The sequence below is a fragment of the Salvia splendens genome, chromosome 19, assembly GCF_004379255.2.
Source record: "Salvia splendens isolate huo1 chromosome 19, SspV2, whole genome shotgun sequence".
Classification (NCBI taxonomy): Eukaryota; Viridiplantae; Streptophyta; class Magnoliopsida; order Lamiales; family Lamiaceae; genus Salvia; species Salvia splendens.
The window spans coordinates 28,015,249-28,034,930 of NC_056050.1; the positions used below are offsets into that span (position 1 = coordinate 28,015,249).

Here is a 19,682-nt window from a genome sequence, read left to right on the forward strand (position 1 = left end):
AATTAGTAGTATTACAAATGAAAATGAACTTTTTTCTCAAAAAAAAACAGAGAAATATTCAGAACGAACCATATAAACAAAAATAGCCTCTTTTTAAATAAAATACAAAAAAAAGACTTAGTTTAGGAACCTTCCGGAAAACGGGAGTCTGTTTCGCACGTGCCTCATCACGCACATACACGCGCTTCTACACTAATCTAAAACATATTTTACCAAAAGATCTATCCTCTGCGATGCTCCCCACCACACACCTAACACCCATCAATTAAGAGCCCTCCGATTTCTCGAGCTGCACCGCGTCAGCCACGATGACTCCCGATCGTCGCCGCTGCTCTCTAGATCCATTGGCTCAGATTTCACGTCACCCATCGGTTGCTGCAGCTGCAAATCCATACCGTGCTCCGCCGAGCTACCTTCCCCTTCCCTCCCACGCTTCATTCCGATCGGCACGCCGAACAATCTCGCGCTTATTTCCTCCGCCGCCGATCTGATGTGGCTCTCCTCGGCGGCGTTCGCAGCCGCAGCCGCAGCCGCAGCCGCGACGACGGCGGTCTGCATCTCCTCACAGAATTTCGTCATCGGAAGGAGATCCAGTGGCTTCATCGCGTTGTCAGCCACGGAGAGCTTGCAGCTGTGCGTTTGTTGGTCGCCGCTGCTGCTGCTGCCGCCGTTGTTGCTCTTACTGCCGCCGGCGTAATTCGACATCAGAGTGAAAATATTGTTGCATAGATTCTTCATCTGGCTCAACTCTTTGTTGAGATGCGAGTTTTCCTTTCTCAGCCTCTCGTTCTCGCCAATCAGCTCCGATGTGCCGCCGCTGAAGTCGCGCGTCCTCGCTGGTGAATTGGAAGAAGAAATCACCTGCTCCTCGCTGGAGTCGGACGGAGAAACCGTCCGCGGCGCGGCTATTGTTGGCAGCACCACCGTGGCCGCCGCAGCAGCAGCCACTACGACCGACGACGATGACGCAATTTTCCGGCGCTGAATGTCGCATAAAAGCTTCTTCTCACTTCTCCGGAAGCATTCGTTGGAGAATTCCCATCGATCCGGCATAACCTTCCTGAATCCCTAAGAATTCAACATAAAATTTTCTCCGTCAACAACCGGAAACATGAATTTCAATTTTCAACCACAGATACAGATTATCGAGCTTACGTAGGTGTTCAGCTGACGAACAAAACTAGAGAAATTATTGTGCTTGAAATACTTGGGGAGCAAATCTCTGGCGAACTCCGTCGGATTCCAAACGATAAAACCAGATCCATCCTCGTTCCAAGAGATGACGTCATCGATCGCCGGGTCGTCCACGAGCTGATATGTCTTCGTCAGAAACGGCGTTGGAAGAGACCGCGATGAATCGCCGGCCGTGGATTCGCCGCTTCCGCTCCGATCCGCGGGTAGCAGAGCCATGCCGCACAGCTACAACCGTATCAAAATCAATCAATTCCGAAGCAACAAAGCTGAATCAATCAAGAAAACGGATATTATACTTACAGTTAGAGGCGTTTAAGTCTGTTGAAATCTGATTTCCAGAGAGGGAAAGCGTGCAGGTTTGTGTGGTAATTCCAGAAGCTTCTGAAGACACAAATAAATGGGTAGAGAGAGAGGGAGTGAAAGAGGAAATGATGAGGGGATAGAGAGAGAAAAATGAGAAAATGAGAGAAAAGTGCAATGATAGGAAGGAACGAGAAGCTTTGGTGGGGCACGCTGACGTGGTGGTAGGAGAGTTGTTAGAGCATAAGAATAGCCTAGCCACAGACTCCTCCTGCCGCATCATCAGCACAAATAACTGGACAACCAAAAGCCCAGCCGTCCAGCCACAATAAACAAAATTTTAAAAATAAATAATTAAAAATCACACAAAATACGGAATGAAATTTACGACACATATACGGGAAAATTCAATGATTTCATTTAAATTAAAAAAAGTTCATTAAAAAAATTACATAATTAAAAAAACCCCTCTTCCACACATGAATTATGGAATTACAAAATTAAAAATTACAATCACGCAAATACGGAATTAAATTTACGACCCAGATACATGAAAATGCAATAATTTTATTTAAATTAAAAAAAATAAATTATAAAAAATTACATAATTAAAAAAACCCCTCTTCCACACACGAATTACGAAATTATAAAATTAAAAATTACAATCAAGCAAATACGGAATTAAATTTACGACACATATACGGAAAAATGCAATAATTTTATTTAAATTAAAAAAAGTAAATTATAAAAAAAATTACATAATTAAAAAAAATCGGCTAACCGGTTCCGGGCATACAATGGCGGCTAGCGGATCGGCTAGAGCCCGCGAATCGGCTAGAGCTCGTCGATCGGCTAGCCGTTTTGCCGCTCACCGCCTACAATGGTTCGGCTAACGACCGGCCAGGGCCGGGAATCGGCTAGCTGGTTCGCTAGCCGATCATTGGAGATGCTCTTAGAGATAGATTAAATTACCTCGAAATAGTGTGGTGTGGAATTTACTATTTTAAACCTACATTAATCGGAGGTTAACAACTTAACATCTACAATCTACATTGGGACGGATGTTCCGGCGGACATCCCGACGGACTTCTCAAAAACACCTCTTGTCATATCATAAGGACATCCCACTGCATAATGTCGGACATCCCGACGGACATCCACAATAATAAAAATGCACAAATTCACCAAATTAAACAATTTACGGAATTAAAATTTCGACACGAATACGGACGGAGAAAGTGCAATAATAATTTCATTGAATAAAAAAAATTAAAAAGTACATTTCAACAAAAAAAAGTCTAAACAAATTACATTATAAATATCAATGACGACCCCTCCGCGTCCATAGCTCTTTAATTATATCGTTTTGGAGTCGAATATGAGCTTGTCGTTAGCTCATGTCGGCAAATGCATGGACTCTATCAGCCTTTTCATTGGGTATCCTCATACGTACAGTGGCGGTGGCCACGCCGTGGCTTGGACCGGCAACATCAACATCATCATTGGCCCAATCAGTCAGTGCTGGACTTTCATCTTCGACAATCATGTTGTGCATGATAATACATTTGTACATGATATCAGAGATGCTGTCAATATACCACAGCCGTGATGGACCCTTCACTGCCGCCCTTCGAGCCTGGAGCGCACCAAATGCCCGCTCCACATCCTTGCGTGTTGCCTCCTGACGACCGGCAAAATAGATCTTCTTTTCGTCTGTTGCGCATCTGATCGTCTTCACAAAGACGGGCCACATAGGGTATATCTCATCCGCCAAAATAATAGCCCATATTGTGCTGGTTGCAGTTGGCGTCGAAACTGACGGCCGGACCAACGCCCATGCACTGGTCGTTGAAAAGGGGCGACGGCTGAAGGACGTTGATGTCGTTGTTTGACCCGGCTACTCCAAAATACGCATGCCAAATCCACAACCGGTAGTCAGCTACCGCTTCAAGGATCATCGTGGGATTCTTGCCCTTGAAACCGGTAGTGAACACCCCTTTCCAAGCAGCGGGGCAGTTCTTCCACTCCCAATGCATACAATCTATGCTGCCCAACATTCCCGGAAACCCGTGCTGACTCCCGTGCATATCCATCAGAGCCTGACAATATTCGGGGGTAGGCTTCCGAAGATACCTATCCCTGAATATCTCCCTAATGCCCTCACAAAAATACTTCAGACATTCGCGGGCAATCGTCTCACCGATGTGGAGCTACTCATCGAACATGTCGGTCGCACCTCCATATGCCAGATGCCTGATTGCGGCAGTGCACTTCTGTATGGGCGTGTGGCCGGGTTTACCAACCGCATCCTCCATCATCCTAAAATACTCGTATCGACGCAGAAATAGCGGACGATGCGCTCACGATACGCAGAAATAGCGGACGATGCATCATAAAACGTCGCCGGAACATGTTCTCCCAGACCGCGGCTTCGGATCGAAGTAGTCCTCATACAATCGACGGTGTGCAGCGATGTGGTCCCGGGGTACTATAGTTCGACGATGGATGGGTAGAGGTACCGTCGGCTGCTGCTGCAAGGCCGCTTGTATCGCGCGATTTTTCTCCCTGGACGTAACGGCCCGCAAGTGTTCTTTAATTCACCGGCGTACGTCATCAGCACCCCCACCACTACCGCCCGCACCACTACCACTACCACTAGCCATTTTGGATATATAAAAAAACCTAGAGAGAGAGAAACTCGTTAAAACAAGTGGTGCGAATGAAATGAAGTTCAACGAGCCGTATATATAGAGTTTTTTCTTTAAAATAAAAAATTAAAAATCTGGACGTCCGTCGGGAACCCGCAATGGCGGACGTCCTGGCGGACGTCGTCGAAAAGCCGTGGATCTGCGGTGTCCGCAGCGGACGTCCGCATCCGTCCATCCCACGCCTAATGGCGGACGTCCCGTGCGGACATACGGCACGCCGGGACGTCCACCGCTGCGGATGCTCTTATAGTACTCCACTAATATAATCAATTGATTATGTTTAAAATAATAAATTAATATATCCTCGTATTTTATGAAAAAATTCTAAAAGCCATTAATATTTCATTAAATTGAATGTTAATGACATTTTCTGAAAAATTATGGACATAAAACACTAGTATTAGCATTAATTTATTAAAATTTGTAGTGCGTCACTTCCAAAAATATCTAGGAGTTACTCTTGACTCTAGGAGTATGGCCAAAACTTGAATTTACCACGACTTTTTTAAGTTAAATTTAAAAATATTACAAATAAAGCAATGTATCTTAAAGCAATAGATATCAAAATCAATTATGCCAATTCTTGACTTAAGAACTTTCTAATAAACAATAAATGTGGAATTTCAAAATGATGCATTATGATGTAATTTAGATCATGAGTTGGAACCCCGACGAACCAAGTCATTTTGTCACCGAAAATAAATAATTTTTAGTTTTTTAAAGGAGACAAAAAAGAGTTAAAATTTTTTTTTTTAGAAAACGCTCAAAACGACATACTAGTACAAATAACTTATGTACAAGCACATAAAAACGTAGTACATAGTATTTAGAATGTTTAATCTACAATGTAATTTAACTTGTAAAGTTCATGTTCAAGAGTACTTACTAGTAGTTAATAGTAGTAGTATATGAAACATATATACTCTAATTTAATTGGATATGCAACACGTATATGCTCATTTATTACTATTTGTCGATTCTATAATTTAACATTTATTGTAATTTATAATAGAGAGAGTCCACAGTTTTTATGTGGTGTAGAAGTGTTGGTCCCTCAAATATTGCTACAAACGGATATTGGATTTATGACAGAGCTTATCCAAAGGGATAAAATTACAATGATACTTCAAACAAAAACGACAATGACTTTTGTTTGTTGTACCACAAGATAAAAACTTATACTAATATCTTTCTTTTACAATTGTTGAAACTAAAAGTGACTGTTTTATAAATAAAAGTGGAGTGCAAAAGATAAAAACTTAATAACTCTATTTTACTAGTATATAGTTGAGAGTAAACAACTAATAATAGCTTAATAACTACAGTTTATGATGTAACTTAATATATAGTAGTAGAATAACTTAATGATCGAATCAAAGTTTTTTGGTTGGTAGGAGTGATTTACTACTACTTCAGTGCCACATTAGCTTTCCATTTTAGTTCATTTTCATTTTATGAAAAAGTAAACCATCACTAATTCATTCAACTACAATTTTTATCTGGATTACTATCCTAATAAAAATGTACACTTTCATTTTATCTACTAATCATTTAACTAGTTTTTCTCTCTATACTTAAACATTCTAAACAATAACTCATAAAATCTCAAGTCCACTCAATAAGTGTGACATCGTCGAATATTTTTTTACAATTTGAAATTGGGGGTTAAAACTTATAAGGATATTTATGATAAAAGCCCAATTCACAACCATGTATCCGGCCCATATTATCCTCTTTTCATATGATTTCGAATCCAGAAAAATAAAAACATTAAGCTTTGAAACTAAATTTGGATGTGATATAGTTATGAATATAATTATGAAATTGGGACCATATATACTAAATATCTGGTCATGAATTATTTGGGCTGGAAAAAAAATGTGGACTACATAATACTACTAATTAATATTATGAATCCAACTAGACTTAACTATTATACAGAAAACTTGAAGGATCAAATGTTTATTAATTCATAGCTCGTTATAATTTAAGATTTTAAATTTATCTCAATAAAATAGAAGCATTTATTAAATTCTAGATACAAGCCTGTCCATTCCAACGTATTGTTGAGTGTTTAAGTAACTAAGTCATTGAAAATATTGAATTGATAATTATTTCTTATCTTAATATTTGAAATATATATAATATTTTCATCTTTTTATTTTGTTTTTTTTGGGAAGCAACCGGTGGCTGTGCTTGTTCTTTTTCTCCTTTTCTTTTTTCCCTTTCCAGCTTGTACTTCAATATACAATCCTATAACTATTTTTTGTGTGGTCCTATTTATTCTAAAATAATATGCATATGAAAATAATATCATTTGGTCTTGATATTTTACACTGAGAATTTGGTAAGTTAAAATGATGGGGTGACGTTGACAATTCATACTATCGGATTTTGATATTTTTAGGTTCCCATCCTACAAATTATCTGGTAATGAAAAATAAATTAAGGATGGTCTAAAAAGTGTGGCCTAATTAAATAACTAGGAATCTTTAATTTTCTTTTTCAAGAGCAGTTTTCTTACTGACACTGTTGACATTATTGTGTATAAAACAAATGAAAGAACATATAATATCCTATTTAATCAAATCAAACATTAGAGAGAAACTATAAACAAATAATTAATTCAAATAGAATATGGCGCTTGATTATAACTTGAAATCAAAGCTAAGTTCACAACATAACTTCATTCCTACGCTTGTTTGGACTTAGAGTGGTGCTTAAGTTTATTAAAATGGAGAGAGATAGAGATTAAAGTAGAGAAAAATGGTTAGTAGGAAAATACACAAAATAAGAAGAAAAAAAACAAATAATTGCAAAAGCGAAAACACAACATCTACAAAAGTAAACAATAACTAGAATCAAAACACTCAACTACGTCAATAGGAAACTTTTGAATGTTCCATATTCCACTTCAATGAAATTTTAAAGGCAAGAAGAGTTACTCAACTTATCAGAGTGATGCATAAGTTATGATTAATCATCATACTTGAGGGTGCGATAATTAGACTAAAAGAGGTCGAAATGTCTAGATGGAGGAGGTCAAAATAAAAGAACAATAATAAGAAAATGAATAGAAAGAATATAAAATTCGTGTGTTAGCTCAATCATTGGAAATGAAAAGTAATCTTTGTTAGATTTAGTACCAATATAGGATTGAAGTTGTTGGGGTGCTGTTGTTGTACCCCTTGTTCCAGTGTGCATCCGCAACTGGTTGGTATAGTATAAATGACTCGAAGATGGGCAGGAATTCCGCTTAGATACTTGATAACAATACTCCCTCCATGCATCATTTAAAGAACTATTTTGACGCAGCACGGATTTTAACATAGGTAATATCGTAATAGTTGGTATTGTCTTGCTGTCGATTCTATTTTCTTTTAACACCCGTGGATGACCTTACCGAAGTGTGATAAGAATCACAACATTTTCATATAGCACATCAACGTCGACATAAATCCACAACAACTAGCAACAAATACACGTACTAAAAATAACGAAGGAAAGATCTCAAAACATAAAAGCAAACAAAAACACAAAAACAAACAACAAAAATGCACAATCATTATGATATTTTAATCACCTAATCGATTATAATATAGCAAGAGATCAATTTTTTCAACAAAAAGGTTACAAGTATAGTGAAGAATGTCTAGCACTAAGGTTCGTTTGAAAGAGCATATAAGCATTATTCGATTCGATTTTGCTCAATTCAATGAATGATAGGTGTCCAAAAATTTGAGCTTCCAAAAAGTTAGCCATCTTTTACAAATAAGGGTATGTATGGGGTCACTATGAAATTGGAGAATTATAAGTGGATAACGTCTCTATCTACCTTTAAAAAAGCCTCAGATTTTTATATATTTTTCAATGGGAACCAGAAAAGAGAAATTGAAATTGGACTTATTTTTAGCATTTCTTAAAAAAGAAAAAAAAAGTATTTGATCTGTCACACACCATAAGAAAATATCTTAGGCAATCCTCCACCATTGATCTCCCAAACCTAGATATTTTTACCATTCTCTTTTTTCTACTTATACTCGCACCACTAAGAGCGTACATCCCACCCACCACTACACGGATATTTTATTTCTTTTTTTGAGATACTTAGATATTTTGAAACTTTGTTACTTGTCATTTTATTAATTTTAAAACAAAGTCAAACCAAATGTTTCTTTTGTTTTGAAAGTTGATTTAGTAGGACCTAGATTGATGCTGATAACCAACCTAAAATGAACTATTTTATTTTTATAATTTTTAATTTACTATTATTAATAGTTGAATGTGTTTGAATTCTTTATAAATTTGGAGAATTTTTGGCATTTAATCTTAAGCTTCAGTACATGTGTTCTGTAAAGTCTTTTTGATTCATTATTTATCACAGTATTTCGTCTGAAGTGTTGCACAATTATGATATGAGCTACTCCCTCTCTCCCTGAAAATTTGTCATTTATTTCCCTTTTCGTCCGTTCCTAAAAGTTTGTCACCTTTATTATATTTTTTTTGTAGTAGACCTCATATTCCACTAAATCATTCTCACTCACATTTTATTATAAAAGTATGACCTACATGCTACTAACTTTTTCAATTTAATTTTTATTACATTTCTTAAAACCTGTGTCGGGTCAAATGGTGTCAAATTATCATGATGTCGGGAGTATTTCCTATCAAAATACTGCATAGTCTGCTTTTGTTTGTGCCTTATCCATGAGTGCTTCTCACCTCATTTAACGTGTTTTCATCATTTTATTCTGCTATCCTATCGATAAAAAATTGGGCACACACGCAGGAGAGCAGCGCGTGAAGAAGAAAGAGTGGGAAAGAAAACTAGTAAGCAGTTCGAAGAGGCTGAAAATGTTGACACCAACCAACCAATACAACAATAACTCACACTATAAAAACCCTCAAACCATACCACCTAATTAATAAACAAAACCACCACCATTCCACCGGAAACAGCAGCGGCGGCGGCGGCGGGTGATGGCAAGAAACAGTGATAAAAACAACAAGTTGCATTGGACAAACGAGAAGCACTTGCATTTCTTGAACTCAATGGAAGCTTCTTTTGTTCAATCCATGCTCCAAAATAACTCCCGATTTCCCCCTCTCGACCGTTATTTACCAGACACCTCTGATTCTACCCAGGATTTGGACAAGTTTAAATCATCTACCTCCACTTTTCATACAGGTATATATATATATATAGTTTTACATGTACATGATATATAATCATGTACGTGTATATATTTTGTTTTTTTTTGGAAAGGAATTATTTGTTGTAGTAATATTTGGTCTTGGTTGATGTGATTTCTTGGATAAGGGTGGTCTAAGTCACAAAGTAGGTCATTCATGTCGAATTTTTTAATACTAATGTTTATCTAATTAATAAATGGTGCCAAAGAAGAAAGAGGACTTTTGTAAAAAAAATATTGTTAGTTAAGGTTTTTGATTAATTTAGTAATCTTGGTTTTAACGACAACCATAGAGGATTAGAGAATTATCTCTTGAAGGGTTGGCATGAAATGGATAATGATGTAGGCTTGATTAAATTGTGAACTTTAATAAATCTATACCTACTAGAGCTAGGATATTAATGTTTGTGTGCGTTTAATAATTAGTGTACTTATGGTGTAAGATGTATTATACATGGGCGACACATAATTTGTTTTCGTATTCAAAATATTGGAAGGGAATTTTTACCATGATTTATTTTGATGATATAAGCATTTTCACAAAAGATCAAATATTTAATAATATCATAAAATAAATAAAAAAGAAATTTCAGTAGGGGGGGGGTTAATAAGTAGGAGTAATATCTAAGTAGTGAACTTCTTCTTCTTGAAGCTATTGCGAGATCACTCATGTGTAATAGGTCATGAAATGTACGGATTAATTACCGTATGACTTTTCTCTCCCACTCTATATATTGTCTGTTATTTTTGGCTCTGAGCATAAATTACAAGGAGTATATACCTAAGGAATATGTAATTAATTATTCTATTGGAGGTTTTTGGGTTGTAATTAAAAATTGGAAGTAAAAAATGTTGTAGATAATGTGGAGTCCACTGTGAGAAGGACACAGAGAAAGACGAGAATTTTATCATGCCAAAAATCTTCTCAAGATCAGGTTTGTCTCACTATATCTATCCTCTAATCTTCACATGCAACCATGGAAGTAACATCATGGATCAAATCAATTTTTAATACTTTTTGGACTCTGACAAAATTGAATTAGTAAAATATCTACTTCCAATAAAATTGATCAATGTATTAGGTGGGCTTGCTATTAAATGTACAGTTATTAGTATAATTATTAAACATTGTTATTGTACTATTAATGATTTTTTATTTGAAAATTTATTTTGCATGTTTCAGGTGGTCCCAGAATTTCAGAACAAGGGAGATGATAAAAGATAATCTTGATGTCCCACAACCCATCAAGAAAATATTTTTATCACTTCAACTAGTAGTTTTTTTATTTTACTTTGGAGAATTGACGACTATCTAGTTAGTGTGTTAAATTTTAATTGCATCTCTATGTAATAGTTGTTCTTTTGTTAATTGGGTAAGTAAAATAGCTTGCCGCCTAATTGTCGTTACATAAATATTGACTCAGTAATAAACATTAATTTAGGTTTGTAGTTTCATTTTGTTTTAATTGTTTACTTGCAGCTTAATTTATAATTCTACCACAATTTTATGCAATAAAATACTGATAACTTGTGATATTATGAATATTTTGTGTGTCAAATTTCGAAATTTATATCTAAGGACCCTAGAGTTGATTCGAATTTTATATCTAAGGATCCTAGGGTTGATTCGACCTACGATCCGGGAAAGAATCAACTAAGAAAAAACGAAAAGGAGCTTATATTTCGCTCAATACTTAATTGTATGTCCCAAAAAATACAGAAATTAAATAACTAGAAAAAATAAATAATAAGCGATGCTTCTTCCTCCTAACGAGTGACGAAGTCATCATAGCGATCGGGACGCCAAGTCTGCCTTTGCGAACGTCCTCTCACCGACAGTCTCCTGCAACTGTCCTCCACGATCGACGATGTCGAGTTGTCCTCCACCCCCTGCGCGCTCTGTGCTTCTCCAAGCTTGAATGGAGATTGGTCGGAAACTGATCAAGAGAGGAATGCGATTTGGATTGATCAAGTTATATGAAAGATAACCGAATGGATGGATCAGTTAGCAAATGTCGTTGCCGCTTAATCAAGGTGTACTCGCTCTCGCTCGCCGCCAATGTAATTTATAACTCCTAGACTCGCACTACTTTAACAGTATAGCGGCAAGTACGGGGTCGATCCCACAGAGAAACCGGTGTATCGAGTGTGTGAGTAGCGAACAAGGTTCGGCTGCTGCCACGCTTTAGTTTGGGAGTTTCTAAGCTACTAGATTTACGCTAGGCAAAATATAAACTATCTACTTGATCAAGGCACTCGTCATGCTGACACAATCAATGGATCAGGTAAACGACAAAATAAGATCTTAACTACCTAGGCATAATACGGAAAGCACAAACATTTTGCCATTCAACATGATAAAGATTCGGACAATTAATCGAAGACTTAAAAGCGAAGCTGAACTGGAATAGTAAACAGGATGACGAAAACAAAACAACTTCGAATTTTATAGCTGGAACAATGCGGTGAACATTCGGAATACAAAAAGATCGATTCTTTAACTGCAGAATTAAACTAAGCTATCAACTCCGAAAAATAAGAAAGTGAGTAAGGCCGAGGAGTTCTCGGTTGGAAACTTGGGACGGCGCCGAACAAATATTGAGTATTATGTCGCGCTCGCTTCGGTCGCTCTCTCTCTAACTATTTCTTTAACTAAGCTACCTCTGAACTGGAAAACTAAACTAAAAGGAAGATGCTGAAAAGGAACTCTCAAAGAACCTCCTCAAAAGGAAGGGGACTTTCCATTATGGTGGCACATCCTCTATTTATAAGTTCGCCGTGACGACCTCTAGCTGGATAACGATCTTGGAAGGGAATATTCACTCACGTTGTGATCGAGCATCTCATCGATTGATACGTGCCTTCCTTCTAGAATGATGTCGCTCTTCAATAACAGAATGATGACTCAGCTCCGTCTTTGTGTCTTATGTATCAGCATGTGTCCCCTTCTAGAACGTCGTCCTTGATAACAGAATGATGATTCCCCTCCAGCTCATTAGCTCACGCGTCCTTCTTCTAGAAACCAGTGGTCCCCGCCTAACTGCTTGATCACCCCCTTTGATCAGTTCACCCGATTTTTGGTCTTTTTCGCCCTTTGTACCAGCTTGATCAGCTTGGCCTTGTTGCCTTGGTCAAGCAGCATTCCTGCACAATTAACACTCGCTTTACGCGTAAAACTGATCAAGTAGCATACATTTTACCCCAAACCGATGCATGAAATAGGCCTTATCAGATATTGTACTGGAACTTAATTTGTAATTTATGTAATCTCTAATATCAAAATATAAAATGATTAACTTGATATTACTTACACTTATATACACATTTTAATTAGTACTCCCTCTATTCCTTAAATTTTGTCACTCTTTTAAGAAATGTAATGGAAAGTGAATTGAAAAAGTGTCACAACTACATCTCCCTAGTGCTAGTGAGCGCAACTATAACTTGACTAAATAGTCTTAAAATAAAGGGATAAACATAAGGAATAAGTCAAACTCAAAACATTAATTCTAAAGGATAAGGTGGTACACAGTCAAAATGAAATCAGAGTATAATAACCGGGTTCATAACTCCTAGTACATAGTCCTATTGCAGCGGAAGAGTCCAAGACAAAGTAGCATGTGTGAGGATACACTACTTTGGGCTACCTATTGCTACTTATTAAAAAAAACATTACCCAACAGCATCGCCTCCTCGTACACGCTCAACCTGCACGTTCGAAAAGAAACATGCACGTTCGCCTACTCAGTGGACATGGTGCCAAAAATAAGTTCCTTTTTAAGTTTGTCAGCCACAATTGAGTGAACACGGGGTTTTATTTTAAAAGACCCGAGTCACTAAATTCCTTTCATTTCATAAAATTTATTGCACAATCACATAAACATATATACCATATCTGAATGTATGTGAATCGGGAATGTGGCCACATTCCACAACGGTCACTAGACCGGCCAACTCGAAAGTTAGCTCACGATCCCCATATGTGTACACTAGCTCGAGTAGGGTTTGCGGCCCTAGTGGAACCCGAATTCGATTTAACATAATTGGCATAGCCAAGCAGATAGGTAATCGTAAAAGCAAAACATGACATGACAAACATATTAGAAAAGATTCACATATTCATGCTAAAATCACGTTTTGAAAAGAATGCCCACCTCAAAAGCTATTTCCTTAGTCGAAAAGTTCCTTGATTTGATCTTAAACGACGTACGAAGACGCCCCTTTAGAAATAAGAGTAATACTTAATTAGACCTATGAATTTAAGAAACTTAAATGTGTATGCATTCTTAAGTGCGTGGTCATTTTATTCTTTTCTTTTTTTCTTATTTCCTAGAAAAGTCCGTGAGCATTAAATCGGAGATTTAATTAACGATTTTACTAGGGATGTCCGTATAGCCCGCATAACCCGCCAAATTTATAGGGTTATGGCTGGAAATTTTAGCCCGATAAAATTAAAACTCGATTAGCTCGTACCTGATTAACCCGCAACCCGTTAGTGCCAGACCCAAAAACCCGATGGGCTGGCCCGAAAACCCGATAAAATTTCTATTATTTTATTTTTTTTACTTTTAATTCGACATTTCATTGATTAATTTTATAATATATATAACTAAAAAAATAACTTTCAATTTTATATTAAATACACAAATTATATATTGAATTTTTACTAATATAATAATTGATAAATACATTAAAAACTTCAATTTCACTTAAAAATATTTAAATTTCTAAAATATGCATTAAAATATCACGAAATAACTCAAATATCAGTATTTGATCATGTTTATGATTGAGTTTAAGCATAGATCTCAAATTATCATAACTAAATATTTTACATTTTATGAATATAAATAATTTTCATCATTATTTATTGGGTTGATCGCTTGTTAATCTTATCGGCTGCAACCCGATGGGCTGGCCCGAAACCCGAGCTTTCAAGGTAGGGTTGAACTTTCAAAACCCGAAAGAAATCACAACCCGATTAGCCCGCACCCGATTAACCCGTAACCCGAATAGGGCCGGCCCGAAACTCGATGGGCCGGCCCGATTGATATCCCTAGATTTTACATATCTGGGGCACGAAATTCTTTAATTATGTTTATCTCGAGAAACAAGATGAATCCGAAAAAAATTAATTATCATCACAAATTCACTTAGCGATTCCTCACGTTAATCACTTCTAACCTTTCCAGCACACTTCAATACTACGGCCCAAACAATAATTATTAATATAAAAATACGAGCCCAACCATAGTTTAAAAGATAAATGGAGTGGTCCAAGCTCCTTAATAAAATAAAAAGGTCCAACATATTACTCAACCAATTTCCCTCGCTAACTCATTTTCGTATTTTTCCAATTCACAAAACTTATATTTAGCCCAAACTTAAAATTAATTGAGTGGCCCAACAATTCAGTTAAGTTAAAAAGTGGCCCATTACCATACAGGCTTAAAACTTAAAACTTAAAATGGAAGTAAAATGGAGTTGGAAAAATGGAATGGAAGTGTAAGTATTTTATAAATAATTTTCAAAATAAAAAAAATTTTAATTCCGCGGCCCAGCCGCGAATGGCGGCCCGCTGCAGTGGAGGGCCGCGGCTCACACGACTCAGCCGCATGAAGGCCGCGGCTCGCCCTCGGCTCTTGGCCCTGCGCCCCGCCTCTCGGCTCTCTGCAATGGGGGGCCGCGCACCGAGCCGCGGGCCGCGGCTCCCCCATTGTGGACACTCTAAGTCTTTGGTCTACTTCACTAAAGGAGTTGTCCCCTTTCTTCAAATAAAAGTCCCATTAAACTCTCTTGTTCCTTAGGGCATCCACAATGGGACGGATGTCCCGGAGGACATCCCGACGGACTTCCCAAAAACACCTTCTGCCACGTCATAAGGACATCCCACTGCACTGCCACGTCGTAAGGACATCCCACTACACAATGACGGACATCCCCAAGGATATCCCGACGGACATCCACAAAAAACAATAAAAAAATCAGGACGTCTGTCGGGACGTCCGTCGTGTCAAAGCAATGACGGACGTCCCGGAAAGCCACGGAACTCCGGTGTCCGTAGCGGACGTCCGTATCTGTATGCATGCTGCCTAATGGCGGACGTCCGGCACGCCGGTCCGACGTCTGCCGGGACATCCGCCATTGTGGATGCTCTTAGCAATTAAGGAGACTTGTCTTGATTTGTAGGTGGGAAGAGATTGGCTGCCATTGCTGTTGCATAGCAGCTATTCTGGAGGTCTGGGCCCGCTGCTCTCAGCCGTCGACTCGTTTGGGCCCGGCCCGTGGAGGGTGTGATTTCGGGCCTTTCGAGGAGGGTCCGAACGCACTCTCTTTTCTTTCTTTCTTCTTTTTTTTTTACTTTCATCTCGTTGATTCGTGTGTAGAACATTTTTGTAATTAGATGGTAGCTTATTTACGTATGTAAAAGTTATTCGTACAATAATTGTCCGAATGGAACCTTTTGTCCCATTTTATAAATATTATGACTTGTCTTGATTCATTCGATTATTACTTGCATTTTGATTTTTGCGAGCTAATGACATTAAGCATTTACAAGTGGCAATAAATTCCATTCCAAAACACAAGTCAAGAGGATTAGGATTCACTAGTTCGACATTAAAATTAACGAAAAGATAATAAAAGGGGCGGGCATTATAAAAAGTTAGTGGAGTGTGAGTCCTCCTTTTATATACTTCTATTAATTTTATACTAATAAAATATGAGTTGGAATGAGTTAGTGGAATATGAGGTCCATTACTGAAAATGGTAAAAAGTGAAACGTGACAAATTTTATAGGACGGATGAAATTGAAAAAATGTGACAAAATTTAAGGGACGGAAGAGGTATATTAAATCTCTCATTAAATTAATTTGGTACTACGAGAAATCATGTGTTCGTAAACACGTGTTTAATTTAGAATAAAACAACTTATTTTAAAAAGAAAATAATAAAAGTAGAAACAAAATACGGAGTACTATGGAATTTCTCAATCTACACGTTTTCCTCCAAAAATCACAGTAAGTAAACAGCTCTTCAATTCAGTCTTGCCACTTCTGCAGAATTTCACAAGTATGGTCTTCTTCTCATCTCTTCGATTCATGTTCCAATTTCCTCCGTTTTTCTCTAAATTCTGCGCAATTGCATTTCTTTTTCTTATTAATTTATTGATCCGATGTTTCGATTGCTTTTCGTGTGTTTGATTGAATTAGGGTGATCCCTAGAGCTGTATTAATTTTTAATTGTTGTTTGGATCTTGGGTTGATCTGAAATTATTGCAAAGTTGAGAGCTTGACCCTATAGATTCGGTTTTGCTAAGTTATCTTCTTTTATTTCCCCCCTCGATTGTTGGTGTTTGTAGGAGACTGCAATTTAGGGACGAAATTCCCCAGTGTTTAGTTACTTTGCGTTGAATGCAAAATAAAAAATGATGCCAATTGTCAATCGCTCAAACTAGGATCTTGCTCTTTGATTTCTGCTGTTTTTGGAAAGTTACTTGTTGAATGTAGGGTCTTACTATATCATATGTTTGATCTTCTTCACTAACACCGTCAGTTCAAATGTTTGTCTTCTCATACTGGAACTACTTGACAAGTACTTTCTTATAAACAGTATTTGTTCATTTGATGTTGTTAAGTGGGGGAAGTACTGCTTAACATATAGCTTCAGTTAGTGGTACTTGTCTACTTGTATCTAATCTATTTTCAATCCGTTGGAACAACCTTGTTACTTTGTTTGTTAGCTTGTTATCTCACGTTAGGACTCAGTCCACGCCTCATAGTTAACTCGTGTATATGTAATTGCCAACTATTTTATCTCAGCCAGTTTCAAAACAAAGTGAAAATTGTTATCTCTAGTAAGTGTTTCATTATCTTCGAATTTATTCCATTTTTCTGTATTTTAGGATTTCAGCTTCAGGGCATCAAGGTCCTAGTACCTGAATAGAAGTTAAAGATAGTACAGAAACCGGAACTAAGGATAGATGTTTTCCCTACTTGATGGACTATGGAAGTACGCGTTCAGCAAGATGGAGTTTCATGTTCTTATTCTTGGAATAGACAAGTCCGGGAAAACAGTAATATGCTGACTTATCTGGGAACCACTTTTTGAATACTAACTTATATGTTTTGATATTTAGCACCTGATAGTTTGATCTGATATATGTAGAGACAAAACAATGGAGTTATCTTCCTTTTAGAAATATTTATTACTTGAACGGATTTTCTTAGTGCTAATTGCTTTGTGGCTGGTCTGGCCCAAATATGACTGTGAGTTGACCAGTTTTAAGATGGTCCTGTGCATCCATGTATTGTTGTCAAAGTATCTAAGCGGAATCCCTGTCCCATCTTCGAGTCATTTATGCTATACCAACTGTTATGATATTGCCTATGTTAAACCTGATGAATTGTCTAACTGAGCTGATATATGTTATTATAAAACCAATTCAAGAGCTAAAGATGCTGATTACAGCGACTGGCAAGTGGCAATTTGATGAGGGTTTCTTTCTTTTTTGTTCTTTTCAATCCATTAATACTTTTTATAAGACCCCTTGCCGAAATGATTTTTCTGGCTCTTCTTTTTATCTGGGGTATTCTTTTTTGGCTTGTACTTGGAATAAATGAAATACATAGTTAATATATAGTGCCATCTGTTTATGTCTCGTGCTTTTTGTAAATTTTAAGAATATCCTGTTATGGATACCCGGAGTCAGCTTTTTCTTATTGATCTTAGCTAATAAATCAATCAATTACAGACATTACTGGAGAAGTTGAAGTCACAATACTCAAACTTGGAGGGTCTCCCACCAGATCGAATTGTTCCCACTGTAGGACTTAATATTGGCCGCATTGAAGTTTCAAATACAAAACTTGCATTCTGGGACCTGGGAGGTCAGGTTTGGAATGCACTCTGAACTTTTCAGCTAATTGTTCATGACTGTATAGTGTATAGATTCATGGTTATATGGTTCTGTGAAATTATATTATGACACAAGACATAATTTTCACCAGCTTGCTCTTCGCTCGATATGGGAGAAATATTATGATGAGGCACATGCTGTGATTTATGTAGTTGATGCTGCCTGTCCATCCCGTTTTGAAGATTCAAAATCTGCACTTGGTAATATTTTGGGAATTCAAGCAACTGTAGCAATATTGATTTATAGTATTAGTTTAAGTGAAAAGGGTGTCCTCACTTTTCTCTCTGGTATTGTAGAAAAGGCTCTGCGTCATGAGGATTTGCAAGGAGCTCCAGTGTTGATACTAGCTAACAAGCAGGTAATCGTCTCATCCTGGTTAAACGCTAATTGCTGATGATAGTTCATTACTTTGTCATGTAGTATCATTTCATTATATTTAAAACTTCAAGATATCTCATTTTGCTGGGATTGCTTTGGTAAGGCTTCTTGCTGTGTTATTCTCGTGTCTACTTAGATGCTCTTATGAAACCATGCTTTATGGCCTTTTTCTTTCACTATTTTTAGAAGAATAGACTAAGTTAAAGAAGATAGGTTGAACAAATAAGTTTGACCCAGTACCCTACTATTGATGTTGTGCTGCACAGGACCTTGAAGAAGCCGTATCAACTGATGAACTTGCTCAGTATTTAGACATAAATAAATTGGACGGGCGAGATTTTAAATTTCAAGCTGTTTCAGCTTTTGACGGGTATGCAGATGGATATCAATTTCTATCATTTTAATTTCTAATTGATGAGCCCAAATGTAACCGATTGGGATTTTTATTGCAGATCGGGAATAAAAGATGGTGTAAACTGGCTGGTAGATGCAATGGAGAGAAGTAAGAGAACTGAAACTTTGACGCTTCGTGCTGGAAGCAATGTTGTTTAGAAGTGATCAAATATAACAGATCCCATCCTTCATATAACTCTGTACATAAATCATGGATCAACCTTGATGCTGCGCGACTGGTGCCCGACCTTGATTGTTTGAATGGTTTTATCTTGCAACAAAGTTGTTTTGTGACTTCACCCTTTCGTAAATACTTGTTAAACCCTTACCACATTGTTCAAGTAACATGATATATTTAAAACACCAATTGTTGAATACTATAACTCTTCTAAAGGAAGCCATTTTGTTGAATTTTGGACCTTTTGGTGGAAGATTTTGTTTTGATGTTGTGGAGAAGAGGGATTTTGTTGTGCTATTGCACATCATGTAATTTAAGATTATCAAAGTGAGAGGTTGCCTTTACTTATCCATTTTCTTGTAAAGTGAGAAGTCATTTCTTTCTAATCTCATTAAATTCAATGATTAACAAGCATTTTGTGC

General features: G+C 37.2%; 3 protein-coding genes across 4 annotated transcripts; 2 read left to right on the forward strand and 1 right to left on the reverse strand.

Annotated features, from left to right (window-relative positions):
• Positions 1 to 73: 73 nt before the first annotated feature.
• On the reverse strand, positions 74 to 1,660 carry LOC121779599 (heat stress transcription factor B-2b-like). The gene is made up of 3 exons (XM_042176940.1): positions 1,495 to 1,660; positions 1,156 to 1,419; positions 74 to 1,068 (listed from the first exon to the last, which is right to left on the reverse strand). The coding sequence occupies exons 2-3, from the start codon at positions 1,408 to 1,410 to the stop codon at positions 262 to 264; spliced, it is 1,062 nt and encodes a 353-aa protein (XP_042032874.1). The 5' UTR covers positions 1,411 to 1,419; positions 1,495 to 1,660; the 3' UTR covers positions 74 to 261.
• Positions 1,661 to 9,086: 7,426 nt separating this feature from the next.
• On the forward strand, positions 9,087 to 10,849 carry LOC121778220. Its single transcript, XM_042175530.1, has 3 exons — positions 9,087 to 9,390; positions 10,253 to 10,329; positions 10,578 to 10,849. Exons 1-3 carry the CDS (start codon positions 9,183 to 9,185, stop codon positions 10,617 to 10,619), a joined length of 327 nt encoding a protein of 108 aa, XP_042031464.1. The 5' UTR covers positions 9,087 to 9,182; the 3' UTR covers positions 10,620 to 10,849.
• Positions 10,850 to 16,363: 5,514 nt separating this feature from the next.
• LOC121780229 (ADP-ribosylation factor-related protein 1-like) lies at positions 16,364 to 19,493 on the forward strand. Of its 2 annotated transcripts, none has more exons than XM_042177766.1 (7): positions 16,364 to 16,465; positions 17,298 to 17,468; positions 18,147 to 18,287; positions 18,403 to 18,511; positions 18,608 to 18,669; positions 18,956 to 19,059; positions 19,142 to 19,493. In XM_042177766.1, exons 2-7 carry the CDS (start codon positions 17,376 to 17,378, stop codon positions 19,239 to 19,241), a joined length of 609 nt encoding a protein of 202 aa, XP_042033700.1. In that variant the 5' UTR covers positions 16,364 to 16,465; positions 17,298 to 17,375; the 3' UTR covers positions 19,242 to 19,493. The 2 variants fall into 2 exon arrangements, with proteins under 2 accessions (XP_042033700.1, XP_042033701.1); XM_042177767.1 differs by having other exon boundaries at positions 16,408 to 16,465; positions 17,306 to 17,468.
• The last annotated feature ends 189 nt before the right edge of the window (positions 19,494 to 19,682 follow it).